Source organism: Myotis davidii, unplaced genomic scaffold (assembly GCF_000327345.1).
Source record: "Myotis davidii unplaced genomic scaffold, ASM32734v1 scaffold544, whole genome shotgun sequence".
Classification (NCBI taxonomy): domain Eukaryota; kingdom Metazoa; phylum Chordata; class Mammalia; order Chiroptera; family Vespertilionidae; genus Myotis; species Myotis davidii.
In genome coordinates, this window is record NW_006297018.1 from 938,283 (window position 1) to 957,208 (window position 18,926).

General features: G+C 39.3%; 1 protein-coding gene across 1 annotated transcript in view; it reads left to right on the forward strand.

Annotated features, from left to right (window-relative positions):
• The window catches only part of KIN (Kin17 DNA and RNA binding protein), a 31,842-nt gene extending 17,037 nt beyond the window's left edge, over nt 1-14,805 (forward strand). Inside the window, exons 9-13 of the mRNA XM_006772605.2 lie at nt 3,288-3,338; nt 6,783-6,851; nt 7,645-7,744; nt 10,530-10,630; nt 14,484-14,805. Coding sequence (XP_006772668.1) covers nt 3,288-3,338; nt 6,783-6,851; nt 7,645-7,744; nt 10,530-10,630; nt 14,484-14,546 — 384 coding nt within the window. The 3' untranslated portion in view covers nt 14,547-14,805. The remainder of the gene's footprint in view (nt 1-3,287; nt 3,339-6,782; nt 6,852-7,644; nt 7,745-10,529; nt 10,631-14,483) is intronic.
• Nucleotides 14,806-18,926: the final 4,121 nt, after the last annotated feature.

Here is an 18,926-nt window from a genome sequence, read left to right on the forward strand (position 1 = left end):
TTTTAACTCCATATGAATTTTTGGAGAGTTTGTTCTAGGTCTTTGAAACATGCCGTTGGTATTTTAATGGGGATGGCATTGAATCTATAGATTGCGTTGGGTAGTATGGACATTTTAATGATGCTGACTCTACCAATCCGTGAACATGATATATTCTTCCATTTGTTTATGTCTTCCTCTATCTCTTTTTTCAGCATCCTGTAATTTTCTGAGTACAGGTCCTTTGCCTCCTTTGTTAAATTTATTCCTAGGTATCTTAATTTTTTTGTTGCAATGGTAAATGGGATTTTTTTTTAGTTTCTCTTCCTGTGAGTTCATTGTTGGTGTATAAAAAAAGCCATAGATTTCTGGGTGTTAATTTGTATCCTGCTACATTGCCAAATTTATTTGTTAGGTTTAGTAGTTTCTTGATGGAGTCTTTGGAGTTTTCTATGTACAATATCATGTCATCTGCGAATAATGACAATTTTACTTCTTTTCCAATTTGGATGCCTTTTATCTCTTCTTCTCTGATCGCAATGGCTAATACTTCCAGTACTATGTCGAACAGGAGTAGTGAAAGCGGGCATCCCTGTCTTGTTCCTGTTCTTAGGGGAAATGGTTTTAGTTTTCGCCCATTGAGTATGATGTTGCTGTGTGTTTGTCATATAAGACTTTTGTTATATTGAGGTATGATCCCTTTATTCCCACTTTGCTGAAAGTTTTTATCAAGAAAGGGTGCTGGATTTTGTCAAGTGCCTTTTCTGCATCAATTGATATGGTTATGTGATTTTTGTCTCTCAATTTATTTATGTGATGTATCAGGTTTATTGATTTGTGGATATTGTTCCAGCCTTGCATCCCTGGAATAAATCCCACTTGGTCATGGTGTATGATCTTTCTAATGTACCAGTAATGCTGGATCTGATTTGCTAAAATTTTGTTGAGGATTTTAGCATCTATCTTCATCGGGGCTATTGGCCTATAATTCTCTTTCTCTGTAGTGTCTTTATCTGGTTTTGGAATTAGCGTAATGCTGGCTTCATAGAAAGAACTAGGAAGTGTGCCTTCCTCTTGAATTTTTTGGTATAGTCTGAGTAGGAAAGGTTTTAGTTCTTCTTTGAATATTTGGTAAAACTCCCCTGTGAAGCCACTTGGCCCTGGGCTTTTGTTTGCTGGGAGTTTTTTGATGACTACTTCAATTTCCTCCTTAGTTATTAGCCTGTTGAGATTTTTTTATTCTTCTTGATTGAGTTTTAGAAGGTTGTATTTTTCTAGGAATATGTCCATTTCCTCTAGGTTGTTTAGTTTGTTGGAATAGAGTAGTTCATAGTATTTTTTTATAATCCTTTGTATTTCTGTAGGGTCTGTTGTTATTTCACCTCTTTCATTTCGGATTTTGTTTATTTGGGTCCTCTCTCTTTGTTTCTTGGTGAGCCTCGCTAGAGGTTCCTCTGTTTTGTTTATCCTTTCAACTCTTGGTTTCATTGATCTTGTATTGTGTGTTTTTTGTTGTTTTTTTTTGTGGGTTTTTTTGGTCTCTGTGTCATTTATTTCTGCTCTGATCTTTATTATCTCCTTCCTTCTGCTCACTCTGAACCTCTCTTGTTGCTCTCTTTCTAATTCTTTAAGTTGTAAAGTTAGATAATTTATTACCAGTTTTTCTTGTTTTTTGAGGTAGGCCTGTAATGCTATGAACTTCCTCTCAGGACTGCTTTCATTGTGTCCCATAGGTTTTGGATTGTTGTGTTTTCATTGTCATTCATTTCCAGGATGTTTTTAGTTTCTTTTTTGATCTATTTGGTAACCCAATCATTGTTTAATAACATGCTATTCAGCCTCCAAGTGTTTGAATTCTTTTGTGTGTGGTTTTTGTTTTTGTTTTTTGTAGTTGATTTCTAATATTATGCCATTGTGGTCTGAGAAGATGCTTGATATGATTTCAATCTTCTTGAATTTGGAAAGACTTTGCCTATGATCCAATATGTGGTCTATCTTTGAAAATGTCCCATGTACACTTAAGAAGCATGTATATTCTGTAGCTTTGGGTGAAATGTTCTGAAGATGTCAAGTCCTTCTAATCTAATGAGTCACTTAGGATTGCTGTTTCTTTACTGATTTTTTTGTCTAGAGAATTTATCTAGTGATGCCAGTGGGGTATTAAAGTCCCCTACTATGATTGTATCACTGTCGATCTCTCCCTTGTTACTTTCCAGAAGTTTTTTTATGGATTTGGGTGCTCCTGCATTGGGTGCATGTATATTTACCAGAGTTATATCCTCTTGTTGTATCAATCCCTTAAATGTTATGAAGTAGGCCTTTTGTTCTTTCCATTACCCTTTTATGTACATCTCTCTCTCTCTTTTTTTTTTTTAATATATTTTATTGATTTTTCACAGAGCGGAAGAGAGAGGGACAGAGAGCCAGAAACATCGACGAGAGAGAAACATCGATCAGCTGCCTCCCGCACACCTCCCACTGGGGATGTGCCGGCAACCAAGGCACATGCCCTTGACCGTAATCGAACCTGGGACCATTCAGTCCTCAGGCCGACGCTCTATCCACTGAGCCAAACCGGTTAGGGCCATCTCTCTTGATTGTATGTTTCTTCCCCTCCATTTACAAGCTTTATTATTGTCATCAAACAGAGAAGCTCCTTTTTACCGTAAGACTGTGTACCTAACCGTGCTGTGTTAAATTGGTCTGTAAGTGTTGTTTTTTGCCACATGAAAACATTGCCTGGTTTCTAGTTCATGACAGTCACATGGGAGGAAGCAGGGGGAGGGCAGTACTGTAGAGCTGTCAGATTGCCTTGCAATATTGCCTAAGCAGAGGTTGCCTGTGTTTATTTTCTTGATCAATTGGGCTTTATGACATATTATTTTTAAACCAAGCTTTTTTTAAAAATATATTTTTATTGATTTCAGAGAGGAAGGGAGAGGGAGAGAGAGATAGAAACGTCAGTGATTAGAAAGAATCATCGATAGAATCATCGATTGGCTGCCTCCTGCACACCCCATACTGGGTATCGAGCCCACAACCTGGGCACGTGCCACTGACTGGAATCGAACCTGGGACCCCTCAGTCCGCAGGCCGACGCCCCATCCACCACGCCAAACCGGCCAGGGCTAAACCAAGTTTTTAAAAAAGATTAAAACTAATTGTAAAAACATGTTACATGCAAATTACATTATTGATCTTCTGAGAAGTATGTGTTTTCTGTTGTTCTTTTGCTAAATAGAATGTTATTCATACAAATTGAGGATTTTAAAGAGATATTTTTTATAATTGTCTTGTGTGTTCTACAGATTGAAGAGGAAAAGAAAAGAGCTGCCCGAACAGACTACTGGCTACAGCCTGTACGTATTCAGTTGGAGTGTCTTAAGTCCTAAATGTAATTTCAAGTGAATGATTTAAGTAGTATTTGGTATAAATGACTGAATTTCTTAACTGTATATAAACTACATAGATAGATAAACTTCAGTAAGTTTTGTTTCTATTTGATCTTTAATTATTGGTTGCACCTGTATTGGAGCGTTACTTCATTGTTTATTAGGCTGGTAATGTTCCTTGAGTTTAATGCCAAACTTGTTTATGGCACCTTGAATTTAAGCCTGGAATTATTTTCCATTTTTGCCGTAAGACAAAAGATTGTAGTTTCAGAAATGGAATTAAATAGAATTGTAAATGCAAAAGTACTTATTTTCAACTTACATCTTATTGAACTTAGGATATCCATTTACGTACTTTATACAAAAATAAAAAGGTTTTAATTTTACAAGGAAAGACTTGTATTTTGTTGCTTACTTATTGCTTGATTAATGCTCTGTTTTGAACTTACTGAGATGTGGAGCTCCCATAAAACCTTCAGAGTGCCTTCGTTATTCTTAAAGAAGTTGGTTTGGTCAATAACAGGAGAGTGAAAAGTACTGTGCTATTTAGAGAATTTCTGATTTGAAAAATAAGAGTAGTAATAACCTCAGAGGTCAAGAAGTTCAAAGTTCTGATTCAAATCTTTATAGTCATTGTCTCACTAGCTTGGAAATAATTTAGCTTCCATGATTTACTTTATATTTGTATATAATGGGAAACATTTCTACCTTAGGATCACATGACAGATGATGAAATAAGTTATTTAATACAAAAATACTGTTAAATATAAAATACTTATTTTAGATAAATTATTTTAGTTAATTCTCATATAAGCCCTATAAGGTAATTATTGTTATTCCAATTTTGTAGGTGAGGAAACTGAGGCATAAAGTATTTGAGTAATTTCCTCAGGGTCATTTAGGAAGTGGTGAGCCAGGATTTTCCTGGCAATCTGATTCAGTGGGTTGTATTCTCAACTAGTAAATAGTACTGTTTCCTGGACAACTTTAGTCGCCCTGACTTTGTCTCTGAGTAGAATTTGGGTCAAGATTATTAGTAAAGGAAGGACCTGTAGGGAAGACACCATCCATAAATTATATTAGTTTCCCCTTTAAAGTAGCTAGCATTTGAACATTTATAAAAATGTAATCAAGAATTGTGATTAAATGCCCTTGCTGGTTTGGCTCAGTAGATAGAACATCAGCCTGTGGACTGAAGGTCCCAGGTCCAATTCCAGTTAAGGGCAAATGCCTGGGTTGTGGGCTCAATCCCCAGTGGGGGGCATGCAGGAGACAGCCAATCAATGATTCTCTCTCATCATTGATTCTTTCTATCCCTCTCCCTTTCTCTCTGAAATCAATAAAAATGTGTTGTTTTTTTAAAAAATTGTGATTAAAGCAGTAGTTAATTCTTAACCATGAGTGATTAAGAAAGTTTTTATCCTATGCTTACAGTACCTCCGTCTCTATAATAGCAAACATCAAAGAACAGTTTATTACATGTACTTGTCCTCTGAACACAGAAATTTAGGCTACACTAAGCCATGGGATTTCAAAATACACCTGATTCAGTACTGCCACCATCCAGTGTCCTGGTGTGAAATGCACATTTCACTAACCTCCCAGGTGAATCTTATATGTACCCTTGGTTATGAACCATTGTTTTAAAGGAAAAAGAAAACAAACTAAAAGAGAAAAGGCAAAACATTCCAAATTTTACTTAGTCTAAAAATTCTCTTCCTAATGACAAAACTTTATTTTTTTTAAAAAAATATATATATTTTATTGATTTTTCACAGAGAGGAAGGGAGAGAGAGAGAGAGTTAGAAACATCGATGAGAGAGAAACATCGATCAGCTGCCTCCTGCACATCTCCCAGTGGGATATGGCCGCAACCAAGGTACATGCCGTTGACCGGAATCGAACCTGGGACCTTTCAGTCTGCAGGCCGACGCTCTATCCACCGAGCCAAACCGGTTTCGGCAATGACAAAACTTTAAATTAAATTTTATTTTCTGTTGTTAATTTTCTCATATTGTAAATTATTGAGCTTTTCTACATAGTTCCTTTTACAGATGTTACATTAAAAATGAGAGTGACTCAGTGTGTTTCTTATTTTGAAAAGGGCATTATGTTTATTACAATAGCTAGCAGTCCACAGAGATAGATTAGAGGACTTCATTTTTTGAACTCAGAAAAGAAAGGTTTTGAACAGATCTATTGTGAGCAAGTGTCATTAAGTCCAGTGATGTAATGAACTGTCTTTAAATGAAGGCCTTAGAGAGATTTAGCCCAGAAGTCCTCTGGCTGAATCAGAGAAGCTGTTTTGATGCTTTTTGGTTTCATTTAGAAAGTCTTAGTAAAACAAAAGCTTAAGAATAAGACCCTTCAAGTCTTCTTTTTTTTTTTTTCTTCAAGTCTTCTCTTAAACATGTCTTCCTACTATTAAAGATCATCCCCCAAGGTCCTTACTGAATTTTTGTTCATACAGTTTTTGGTATGGTTTAGTGAAGTACTCATGACCATCTACAGGGGTGGGGAACGTCTGGCCTGCAGGCCATATAAGTCCTGAGAAATTACGTAAGGCCAAGGCATTACAAGTGAGTTAATTAAATGTTGACCAAATATAGAAGGCTAATTTTTAAGTTGATAATTTTGTATAGCCCTCGAATGATGTTATAAATATCCAATGGCCCTTCACAGAAAAAAGGCTCCCTGATCTAGTACCTCTGTTATTGTTAATTCAAATAGCAAATGTAGAATTACTGTAGTTCATATAGCAATAAGTTAGATGGTTTGATTTCCATTATCAGCTATTACACAGCTAATCCACATCAGGAAACAACAATGAAGAAGCAAACTCTGAACACATTAATATTAAATAAACCCAGATTTCTCTCACATTTGAGAATTAGACCGGTACTTTTAGCTGGAGCTAATGTTGGAGGAATCTCATCTGTATCAAAAATTGAAAGCAACATAATGAGAAAAGAACACTGTAGACAGTGTCATGTCCTGAGGATTCCCAGTGAGACTCTTGCCATCTGCATTTTTATCAGTAGTGAATACCACAGTATAACATCCTTAACACTTTTCACTTCCTTAAGTGGATAGAGAGAAAGAAGCTGTTTATGAAGGACATGAGTTAATAGAGTTGAGGTTTATAGATAAAAGTCCTAGATTTCAAGAAATCTTTACTATGGAAATCAGCCATTAGATATATATTTTTTCCTCTTGGTAGCTGTATTTAATAAAAAGAAAAAGAAGGAATGAAAGATTACTAAGGAAGTGCCATTGTTGGGAAGGCTTACAACTCCAAATTTTATTATTTAGCAGAGTAGTCACATTTTATGATGATTTTTGGTGAACACAGTTTAAAATGGAGGAGTAAAACAGAAAAATAATTTGTCTTTCCTTTTTTGTTATTTTTAGGAAATAATTGTGAAAATTATAACCAAAAGACTTGGAGAGAAATATCATAAGAAAAAGGGCATTGTTAAGGTAAGAACATGAAGTTAAAAATGAAATTTGTGAAAGGAGTTGTGGGTGACTGAGTAAATCCATTTTGATACGCCTTAAAAATCAATTCCTAGTAGCAGAAAGCAAATATCTAAGGTACTTGACGGTTCTATAAAAGGAAAGATGAATTCATAATCATTGAAGAAATAATTCATTTCAACCATTGTTTATACTTAATCTCTGTTTGCTTTCTTACTGGAGCAAATAGTATGTATCAGATCCCATTGGCACCTCTTAGATTCAGTGTGCACACCTTGCTAGTCAGTAAAATGCATTCTCTTTGATGATGATGGGCAATATAATTGTGCCCCCAGAGTTTCAAGGAGTCCTCTCGTGTGTTTTGCCCTAAGATAGTATCTTTTGACTGCTCTAGGATTTTAAAACTTAATAATCAACATTCCAGTCCTTTCTTCCCTTTTGTTTTTCCTAAATATAGCTCATTTCAGCACCCAGCCTGTGCATGCATAAATTGCCCTTCCACTGTCCTTGAAGCTAGGTGAAATTATCCCTCTCACTATATTTGTTAAAATCTTATTCTGAGATCACCAGTTTTTATTCTTTCCAGATGAAAACCTTAACGTAAGCTTTGAATTGAATTCTTTATTAAGAACCATAGACTAAGAAATAGTAAATGGTTTCTAGAAAATAGTGTTGTTTATAGAAGGAATTACTCTTTTGATTGGAATTTCATTTTTTATTTTATTTCTGTGGGTTTTTTTTTAATTTGTGTTCCACATATCTCTTCTATTATAAAAGTGTTGATTTTACATGACAGGAAGTAATTGACAAATATACAGCTGTTGTAAAGATGATTGACTCTGGAGACAAGCTGAAACTTGACCAGACTCATTTAGAAACAGTAATTCCAGCACCAGGTAAATCTTTTTGCAGACTATTTAATGCATATGCCATCAACATGAGTGATTCTCTTCATTAAACCAGTTTTTTTATATTACTTGATAGTTTTAGATACAAGTTTCCTTTTTAGAAATACTATATAACTGCTAACATATATAACTATATAACTGATTCTGTTTGACTTGGTGATATGGTTAGTTTTCCAGTTTTCTGAGAAAGCTTTTTGTATCATGAACAAGTTTTCCCTTCCTGGATTTTTTTTTCCCTCCAGAAGCAAAACACAGACATATCTAGAGAAATTCAATCATATTAGAGTTATCCTATATAATAAAAGAGGGATATGCTAATTAGCCTTGATATGCTAATTAGTCATGAACAGTATGGAAACTGACCATCACTGCAACACACAAGATGGCCAGCAGGGAAGGGCAGTTTAGGGGTGACCAGGCCTGCAGGGGAGGGAAGTTGGGGGGAACTAGGCCTGCAGGGGAGGGCCATTGTGGGGGACAAGGCCTGCAGGGGAGGGCAGTTGGGGGTGGCCAGGCCTACATTGGAGGGCAGTTTGCGAGGGGACCAGGCCTGCAGGGGAACAATTAGGCATTGATCAGGCTGGCAGGGGATCAGTTAGGGGATGATCAGGCTGGCAGGCAGAAGTAGTTAGGGGCAATGAGGTAGGTAGGCAGGTGAGTCGTTGGGAGCCAGCAGTCCTGGATTGTGAGAGAGATCCCAGATTGGAGAGGGTGCAGGCTGGGCAGAGAGACACCCCCCCAACCCCTCCCCAGTGCATGAATTTCATGCACCGGGCCTCTAGTCTATATATATAAAAGCCTAAGCGACTGAATAACTGAATGACTAAACGACCAGTCGCTGTGATGTGCACTGACTACCAGGGGGCAGATGCTCAATGCAGGAGTTGCCCCCTGGTGGTCAGTGTGCTCGCACAGCAGGAGCGACACTCAGCTGACCATTGGGCACCAGATGCAGGGCTCATGGCTGGTAAGCACTGCTGCAAGCCTCTTTAGATCCAGACTTACTGGGCATGAGCCTGTGGCAGGTGCAGCAGGGCCAGGATGAGCGGGGAACTGGGGGGGAACCCCACCAGTGCACAAATCCATGCATCAGGCCTCTACCACTGGCTCCTAACCACTCACCTGCCTGCCAGTCTGATCACCCCCTAACCGCTCCCCTGCCAGCCTGATTCTCACCTAGCTGCTCCCCTGCTGGCCTGATTGCCCTCCAACTGCCCTTCCCTGCCGCGACCTGCCTTCTCTGCACGAGGCGGCGGAGACTCCAGGACTGGCCTCCTCTGCACCGCAGAGCCACGGAACCCCCAGGTCTCACCGCACGGAGTGGCCACTGGGCCCCACCTCCACTGTGCGTGTGGCCATCTTTGACAACCATCTTGTGACGATATCGCGCATGAGGGCCACCTAGGCTTTTTTTTTTTTTAGGGTTTTCCACCTTTATTGTTGAAGGTATTACATATGCCCCTCCTCCCCCCTTGGCCCCTCAGCCCACCCTGCCTTCCCCACCGTTTCCCAAGTCCATGGCGGTGCCAAGTCCACCTAGGCTTTTATTAGTATAGATATATTCAGCTACCTGAAATAGTAAAGTAAAAGTTAGTATGATTTTGCTTTCTCTTTTCTTTAGTGATCTTTTGTTTTTTTTATTGTCTAAAGTTTTACATATGTCTCCTTCTTCCCCAATTGACACCCCCTTCCCTGCCATTCCACCCCACCACCCCAGTGTCTGTGTCCATTGGTTATGCTAATATGCATGCATACAAGTCCTTTTCTTTAATGATCTTGATCATTTGGGTACTAACACAGTGTCCAGTATTGATGCCGTTTGGTCAGGTTGTTTGCCTCTGATCCACTTTCTTCATAATGATATCATTGCTGGCGCAGTGATCATGTTAGTCTCCAAAACTTCACTGATCAGATCCTTTATTTAACTTTCCCTCTAAAATAAAAACTCATTTAATGGATTAAATGTTTTTTTTTCTAATAAACTGAACCTTTAGAAAGTATACAATTTGATAACTCTTAACATATGAATACTCTCATGAAACCATCCCTATAATCCAGATAATGAATGTTTTATCACCCCCCCTCCCCAATTTTTCTTTTTCCTTTATGATCTTCTCATTCCCTCCCACTCCTCTTGTCTCCCATCTCCCATCCCCTATCCCCCAGCAACCATCAGTCTGCTGTTGCTGCTGTTTATGTATGCATTCATCTGTTGATAGACATTTGGGTTATTTATAATTTTTGGTTATTACAAATAAAATGCTGTGAACGTTCACATACAAGTCTTTGTATGGACATATGATTGCTTTGGCTTAGTCACATCAGGCATATATTTTAACTTTAATGTAACTGCTAAGCCATCTTTAAAAAGAGATGAATTATCGCTTCTCGGCCTTTTGGCTAAGATCAAGTGTAGTATCTGTTCTTATCAGTTTAAAAAGAGATGAATTAAAGGAAACAAATTTTTTTGTGATTACTTATGGACTCTGAGCATTTCCTCCAAACACCGTATACACCATGCAATCTAAAATCAAAACATATTCCTTCAACAAATAAGTGGAAAAAATGAGGAGTCATAATGTGATAGTAATTAAAGTATCTAAAAACTATACTTTAGAATATTACAGAGTTCTTAAATGATTAAGAACTTCTAAGAGAATGGTTTTATTTTTCGTTATGCTCATTCAGTGTAATTGCATTTTGCTGTGACAAAAGTAGAAGAAAGAAGTGGACATTCTTTTTGCATTCAGTGTTATATTCGTTTCTGTTGTAGGAAAAAGAATTCTTGTTTTAAATGGAGGTTACAGAGGAAATGAAGGTACCTTAGAATCCATCAATGAGAAGACATTTTCAGCTACTATAGTCATTGAAACTGTAAGTATGTTTACGCAAAGACAGAAATTTCAAAATGCTTTAAAAATGTGTCATAGTTCTTTCTCATTGGATTGGTCTTTGTTTCATTTTAGAGTTTGGGTGTTTTGTTCGCCTTCTCTCCTGTTTAGAAATCTGTACGTTTATTTTCTCTATTGACTGTACCATTGCCAAAGCATTTCATTTTCTGATTCCCAAAGAAATGCCTATGTGTCTTAGTCCATTCTAGCTACTGTAACAAATACCACTGACTGGGTGAATTATAAACAACAGATATGTATTTCTCACAAGTCTAAGGGCTAGAAGTCCAAGACCAAGGCACTGGCCAATTTTGTTTCTGGTGAGGGCCTGCTTCCTTTTCATGTCTTTACATGATGGAAGGAATAAAAGAACTCTCTGGAGTCCCTTTATAGGGGTACTAATCCATTCACGGGGACTTCGCCCCCGTGATCTGAAAGGCCCCATCTCCAAACATCATTACATTGGGTATCAGGTTGCAACATAGGAAGTTTGGGTGGGACACATTCAGTCAATAGTAACACTCATATAAAACCTGAAAAATACAATTTAATATAAATAAAATTTTAAATTACTCATAATCACCCAACCAAATGATAATTCCCATTAATATTTTAATCTGTTCCTTTCCAGTCTTTATATTTTATAAAACTGTCTACATAATATGTACAATTTCATAATCTGACTTTTTTCTCTCACATCTACACTAATAAAAGACAAACATGCAAATTGACCGTGCCTTCACTACGCCTTAAGCCACACCCAGCAGCTAATCAGAGCGACTATATGCAAATTAACCCAACCAAGATGGCAGCCGGCAGCCACGGAGCTGAAGCGAGCAGGAGGCTTGATTTCTCCAGTGATGGAGGAAGCCAAGCTTCCCGCCTGCCGCTGCCAGCTCTTAACTCCACTCAAAACAACAAAGTTTCAATTATAGAAGATAAATAAACCCCAGATACCTGCTTTCAGTGTGCCATGGCCATGGAGCCGGAGCCTTGGGTTGCCCCTGGCAATGGAGGAAGCCAAGCTTCCCTCCCAACCGCCCTGGCCAGCTATGAGTTCTACTCCAGGCTACAAAGTTTCAATTATAGAAGATAAATAAATCCCAGATTTAAAAAAAAAAAAAAAAGAAAGAAAGAAAGGAGAGGCTGGGAGCTTCCGTTGTGGAGGGGCTTGGCCAGCCTGAAAACGGTCCTCAGCCTCTCACCCAGACTGGCCAGGCACCCCAGTGGGGGCCTCACACCCTAACCTAAAGGGGGTGTGGCCAGCCTGAAAACAGCCATCAGTCCCTCACCCAGGCTGGCCAAACCTGCATGGGGTGAGGATCCCTATTGGGGCTGGGGGCTTGACCAGTCTGCAAACAGCCATCAGCCCCTCACCCAGGCTGGCCAGGCACTCCAGCGGGACACCCTTCGGGGAAAACCATCCGGCCCCCACCCATGCACCAGGCCTCTGTACTATATAATAAAAGGAGAATATGCAAATTGACCCGACAGCTGCCAGTACAGCGCTAAGGATGTCCGACTGCAGCTTAGGCCTGCTCCCCCCTGGGGAGCGGGCCTATGCCAGCAGGTGGTCATCCCCCGAGGGGTCCCAGACTGCGAGAGGGCACAGGTCGGGCTGAGGGACCCCCCCCCCGAGTGCACAAATTTTTGTGCACTCTAGTCTAATATAAAATTCAATTTGGCATGGTGTAATTAGTGGGGAATGTGTAGTCATAATTAATGGGGGAAAAGTCACAGAGATAAATTTTTTTAAATGTCCTTTTATAAAGGATTTAAGGTATCAAAAATCAGTACAATAATTAATTTAAAGAAATTTGACATACAAAAATTGCTTATTGATTTAGAATTGATAGTTTAGTGATAGGTCTGTGCATGAGACAAAGGGAGACTTAAGTTGTCTGAAGGAGGAAAGATCTGAAACATGCTTTGTCCTAACTGGCTAATTCTTTTTAAAATCTGATCTATGTATTATATATCTTTATCTCCTTTTTTTCTCTAGTATAGCAAGTGTTAATATTTTAGGGGGATAATAAACCCCAGGTCTATTATCTGATAAAAGTTCTGAACTCCATCAACAATTGCATATAACTGCCAAATTTTGTTTGTTGTCTGAAGGAATTCATAGGCTCCTATCCCATCATTGACTGGCTAGAGCAGCCGTGGGCAAACTACGGCCCACGGGCCGGATACGGCCCGTTCGGCTGTTCTCTCCAGCCCACGGAGCCGAAAGAGCGAGGGTTCTCTTGCTCTCCCCTCCGCTCCTTCACCAGCAGCGGTGTTAACATGGCAACGTCGGGAAACACGGCCGCAGCTCCTTCTTCTGAGTCCAGTTTAAGAACCCATTGTGGCGCTCGAGTCAAAAAGTTTGCCCACCCTGGGCTAGAGAATATTTGTCTCAGGAATGTTTTCTGGAAAAAGCATCTCCTTATTTGAGAGAAATCACATTTTAAGTAGTTTAAGCGTTTTTTTTCTTGTTCCTGACAATACTAACCTAGAACCTGTCACTATGTTAAACTAGAGAGGTGGGGGAGGAAAAGGGAGTATGATCTTCCACTGAGGACTTTATCAGTCTTTTTAAGAGTAAGTTTTTCTCTCTGGCTCAATCAAGTATAAGGTTATGGGAAATCTTATATTTCCATGGCAGTTTAATCCTCTTCTACTTTTTAATTTCATAATACTACCCAATTTAGGTCCTGCTTCATGTTTTCATCTGAGGGAAACACAAAACAGCTAATTACCATGGAGGATATTCTAGGTTCCATCTGAATACCTTTGGTTTATAGTTTGTTTGATTTTTAAGAAGTACTTTCTTCCCTCCCTCACTTTAAACCCCCCAGTTTCACCTTCCTTTCTCATGCTTTAATTGCTTACAGAGCTGTACTGAGATAAAGCCTGTGAGGAAATCCATATAATAAAAAGCCTTTCTAGTTAATTGCAGAGCAGCACTTACTTTTGGAAGAGGAAAACCATTATAATAGGCCTATTATTACTTCCCTAGATAAAAGGCACAAAATGGTTTAGTCACTTGCTGAGGATGGGATTTGAACTTGAGCAGCTTGGGTCCAGAGTCCATATTCTTAGCTCCCAGGTTGTGACAGGTTTTATGACTGGTACTTTCATTATCTAGTTTTCCCCTTCCCTTTTACTAGTAGTTGGATATGAAGAGAAGATGAAAATATATAAACCTGTTTGAGTATCTGTATTGCTTAAAATAGTGATGTCTGCTATAAAATAAACCACCTTCAAATTGATAATGGAACCAATATTATAAAAGTTTTACTTTTCATTCTAAAAGTCCAAAATAGGTTTTCTTGATCATGGAACAGCTCTTTTCTGAAGGGTGATTTATGAGCCACAACCCTTCTAACTTGTGACTTTACTGTCTTCAGTAATTGGCTTTTTATAGTTGACTTTGCTTCAGGCAGACCAAGGAGAGCATTGGATTGCAGGTGAAAGGTAGCCTGGCCTGGGCCTGGAAATAGCAAGGCATCACTGCTGTTCACTTGCGTGGGCTGGAGCTCCACCTTATGGCCACACCTACGGGGAGCTAGGACATCTCCCTAACCAGGAGACAGATACGGAACAGCTAGCAGATGCTGCCACAGTATCTAGTGATAACATGTTTCAAATATCTTTGAAGAAAATTACAGTAATTTCTTAATGAGAATGCCATAGAATGTTTTAAAAGTTCATAGACATACAGAAATATTAGCTACTTTAATTGTATTTTAGGGAAATGGAAAAGGCAAATTTGTATTCCTTAGTGTAGTGTCATTGTCATGTCTTTTAAGTACATGTGTGTTTTTAACCTTTTCTTCAATTTTCATTTATAGGGCCCTTTAAAAGGACGCAGAGTTGAAGGAATTCAATATGAAGACATTTCTAAACTTGCTTGAGTTTGAAAATTTGTGAACATATTAAAATACTAAAGCATCAAATTGGTGTTCGCCAAGGCATTATGAGACTCTACTGTGTTAGGGTATTTCTTTTATATGCAACAAAGGATTTCTGTAAATATTATTGTATAGTTGTTTAGCTAAACTTGTAGGAAATCTAATTATGTCTTATGAAATATCAAACTATGTAAATTTGTTCTTATTTTTGTTTTCTTTATATTTCCCTGATTTTTAAAATTTGCATTAAAAGAATATTATTGTAAAATGTTTTATATAAGGCAATTTAAAATCATAATTAGAGGAAATTCTTCATATACTTTAAACTTATATTTTTAGTAGTAACATTGAACTATAAATATAATTACATTTTAAAAAGTCAAACTAAATATAGCTTTATTGAGATATCATTCATATACCATACGATATCACCCATTTAAAGTGTACAATTTCAGTGGTATTTAATATATTTATAGAGTTGTGCAACCATCACCACTATATAATTTTAGAACATTTTCATCACCCCCAAAAGAAATCCTGTACCCATTGTTACTCCCTATTCTCCCTCTTTTTCCAGCACCTGGCAGCCACGTCTACTTTCTGTTCCTAAGGATGTGCCTATTCTAGACATCCTATATAATAAAGAGCTAATATGTAAATGGTCATCACGCCCTCACGCCATAATGGCTCAGACACTCAACACTGGGGAGAGAGGGATGGGGACCAGCCAGGCACAAATGATCTCGCAAGAGGGAAATGGGGACCAGCCAGGCTGCGGCCCAGGAGAGACAAGCCACCCGCCCGCGGTCCCAGGTGCCAGCAGCTGGGGCTGAGGCCCGGGAGAGGGACAAGTTTCCCACCTCTTGGTCCTGGGTGCCAGCGGCTGCGCCTGTGCCTGTGGCCTGGGAGTGGGACAAGCCACATGCCCCACGGTCCCAGGCATCAGCGGCTGGGGCTGTGCCTGCAGCCCGGCCTGGGAGAGGGACAGGCCGCCCACCCCGCGGTCCCTGGCACCAATGGCTGCGCCTGTGCCTGCGGCCTGGGTGAAGCCACCCGCCCACAGTCCCCTGCGGTTGCAGCCGGCACGGGCAAAGCCAGCCTGGGTCCTGGGTGCCTGTGGCAGGCCAGAGGGAGGGAAGACCGGGTCCCAGGTGCCTGTGACCAGCAGGAGGAGGGAATCCTGGGTCCTGGGTGCGGGGCAAGGCAGAGGTGGTTAGGGCCAATCAGGCAGGCAGGAAAGCAGTTAGTAGCCAGCAGTCCTGGATTGCAAGAGGCAGTCGGACATCCCCGAGAGGTCCCAAATTGGAGAGGGTGTAAGCCGGGCTGAGGTAACCCCCACCCCCATGCACGAATTTTGTGCACTGGGCCTCTAGTTTCATATAAATAGAATCACACAAAATGTGGTATTTTATGACTGGCTTCTTTCACATAGCATAACGTTTATAAACTTAATTGATATTATGGCTTGTTTCAGTATTCCATGTATGGATATACCAAACTTTTTAAATACATTACCAGTTGGTGGACATTTCAGTTGTTTCTACTTTGGGGCTATTTTGAATAATGCTTCTATGTTTGTGTATAAGATGCCATGTGAATATTTCAGTTCCTAGGAACAGAGTTGCTGAGTAACATTGTAACTCGAGATACCATGTTTGACTTTTTTTAAAAAATATATTTTATTGATTTTTTACAGAGAGGAAGGGAGAGGGATAGAGAGTCAGAAACATCGATGAGAGAGAAGCACTGATCAGCTGCCTCCTGCACATCTCCTACTGGGGATGTGCCCGTAACCAAGGTACATGCCCTTGACCGGAATTGAACCTGGGACCCTTCAGTCCCCAGGCCGACGCTCTATCCACTGAGCCAAACCGGTTATGGCCCATGTTTGACGTTTTATGGAACTGCCACACTGTGTTCTAAAATGGCTGTACCATTTTACAATCCCACTGACAATGTTGAACTATACATTTTTAAATAAGTAGAACAGTATGTTATGTAGGGATGCAAAAGACTGAAAACCCACCTCACACTTTCTTATGTACAAAAAAAAAGGAAATTTATAGTTCACACAACTGAAAAGGAATAGACCCTCGCTTCACGTGCAGCGGGGACTCAGTGTGAACAGCCTTGTAAGGACTGGGTCCCACTGGGTCTTTGGACTCACTTCCGATTGGGTTAAGGCTAAAGAGAAGAAGCCACTTTTTATGATAGTAACTGATTCTTTGAAGCATGTAGAATGATTTGAATAAGACCAGTAAGTACTAAAATAACTCCTGATTCGTAGTTCATTTTTTTAAAAATATATTTTATTGATTTTTTACCGAGAGGAAAGGAGAAGGATAGAGAGAAACATCAAAGAGAGAGAACCATTGATCAGCTGCCTCCTGCACTCCCCCTACTGGGGATGTGCCCGCAACCAAGGTACTGCTCTTGACCGGAATCGAACCTGGGACCCTTCAGTCTGCAGGCCGACGCGCTATCCACTGAGCCAGACCGGTTAGAGCTCGTAGTTCACTTTTACCATACATTGAGGCACTCTTTAATTTCCCTTTTTGATTTGTTGCTTTGGATAGCCAGGTTCCCAACTCTCAGAAATCTAGTTTAAATCTCAGTATATTAAAAACACAAACAAATTTATGACAGGAATGATCTGAGCCAAGAGTCTGGTTTTCCTGGAACACAGACTTTCATTTTCCTAACAATAAGGCATATATATTTAATTGGTTTAATGGAAACTGTTTTGAATGATATTTAGGAGAAGCTTTGAAGACAGACTGCATAAATGATAAAGATGATTAATCTATCTGACAAATATGAGCCCTGTTATACCCCAGCTCTATACAAAATTCAATATTGATTATCAGTGGGTTGCAAGGTGCTCTACAAAATAAACATAATATAGGCAATTGTCAAGTTTTCCTTCATCACCGAAAGCATACTTTCAGAAATTAATCAAGAGATAGACAATTTTTTTAAAAAATATATTTCATTGACTCTTTATAGAGAGGAAGGGAGAGAGATAGAGAGCTAGAAACATCGATGAGAGAGAACCATCGATCAGCTGCCTCCTGCACATCTCCCACTGGGGATGTGCCTGCAACCCAGGCACATGCCCTTGACCGGAATCGAACCTGGGACCTTTCAGTCCACATGCCGACGCTCTATCCACTGAGCCAAACCGGTTTCGGCAAGAGATAGACAATTTTTTTTTAAAATTTCTTTATTGGTTAAGGTATTACAAATGTGTCCTCATCCCCCCATTAACTCCCAACCTCCCCCCCCACCCCACTTTGCCTCAGTGGATAGAGCGTCAGCCTGCAGAGACAATTTTTTTTTAAAATTTCTTTATTGGTTAAGGTATTACAAATGTGTCCTCATCCCCCCATTAACTCCCGACCTCCCCCCCCACCCCACTTTGCCTCAGTGGATAGAGCGTCAGCCTGCAGACTGAAAGGTCCCAGGTTCGATTCCGGTCAAGGGCATGTACCTGGGTTGCGGGCACATCCCCAGTAGGAGGTGTGCAGGAGGCAGCTAATGGATGTTTCTAACTCTGTATCCCTCTCCCTTCCTCTCTGTAAAAGATCAATAAAATATATTTTTTTTTAAAAAAAGAGAGACAGATAATTTAATAGCTCCTTTCTTTCCAATGATTCCCATTAATTTGGTTTCTTTGGAATTCAAAATTGATTATTCATCTGTAATTCAAAATTAATTATATAGAGAAGGCAGATTTCTGGTCTCAAGGGAAACACATGAACCATATTAATAAAGTTATTTTTACAGGCACTGAATTTCAAAACACCAGCTACTATTAGTTTTGATAATTTGAATAATATGGATTTGATTTTAAATCTAGTTGCTTTTGATAGCATTCTTGTTCAATATCTGCATATAAATATACACCCCAACATTTCATTATTTTAAAAACAACAGCACATTTAAGATACTAGGAATCAAAATTATCTAAAGGTAAAAGTTTTAAAGTAAAAATTTTTACCAAGTAACAATTATAAGAACCCACTTTTGAAGTCTGCATTGAATATTATCATTTTATTTTTTTTAAAATATATATTTTATTGATTTTTTACAGAGAGGAAGGGAGAGAGATAGTTAGAAACATCGATGAGAGAAACATCGATCAGCTGCCTCCTGCACATCTCCTACTGGGGATGTGCCCGCAACCCAGGTACATGCCCTTGACCAGAATCGAACCTGGGACCTTTCAGTCCCCAGGCTGACGCTCTATCCACTGAGCCAAACCGGTTTCGGCGAATATTATCATTTTAATATTAGCATTTTCAAATAGGAAATGGAAAAGATGTAGATTTTTTTAAAAAAGCATTTCATAGGTGACCAATTTTTATAGAATAAAACTAAAGG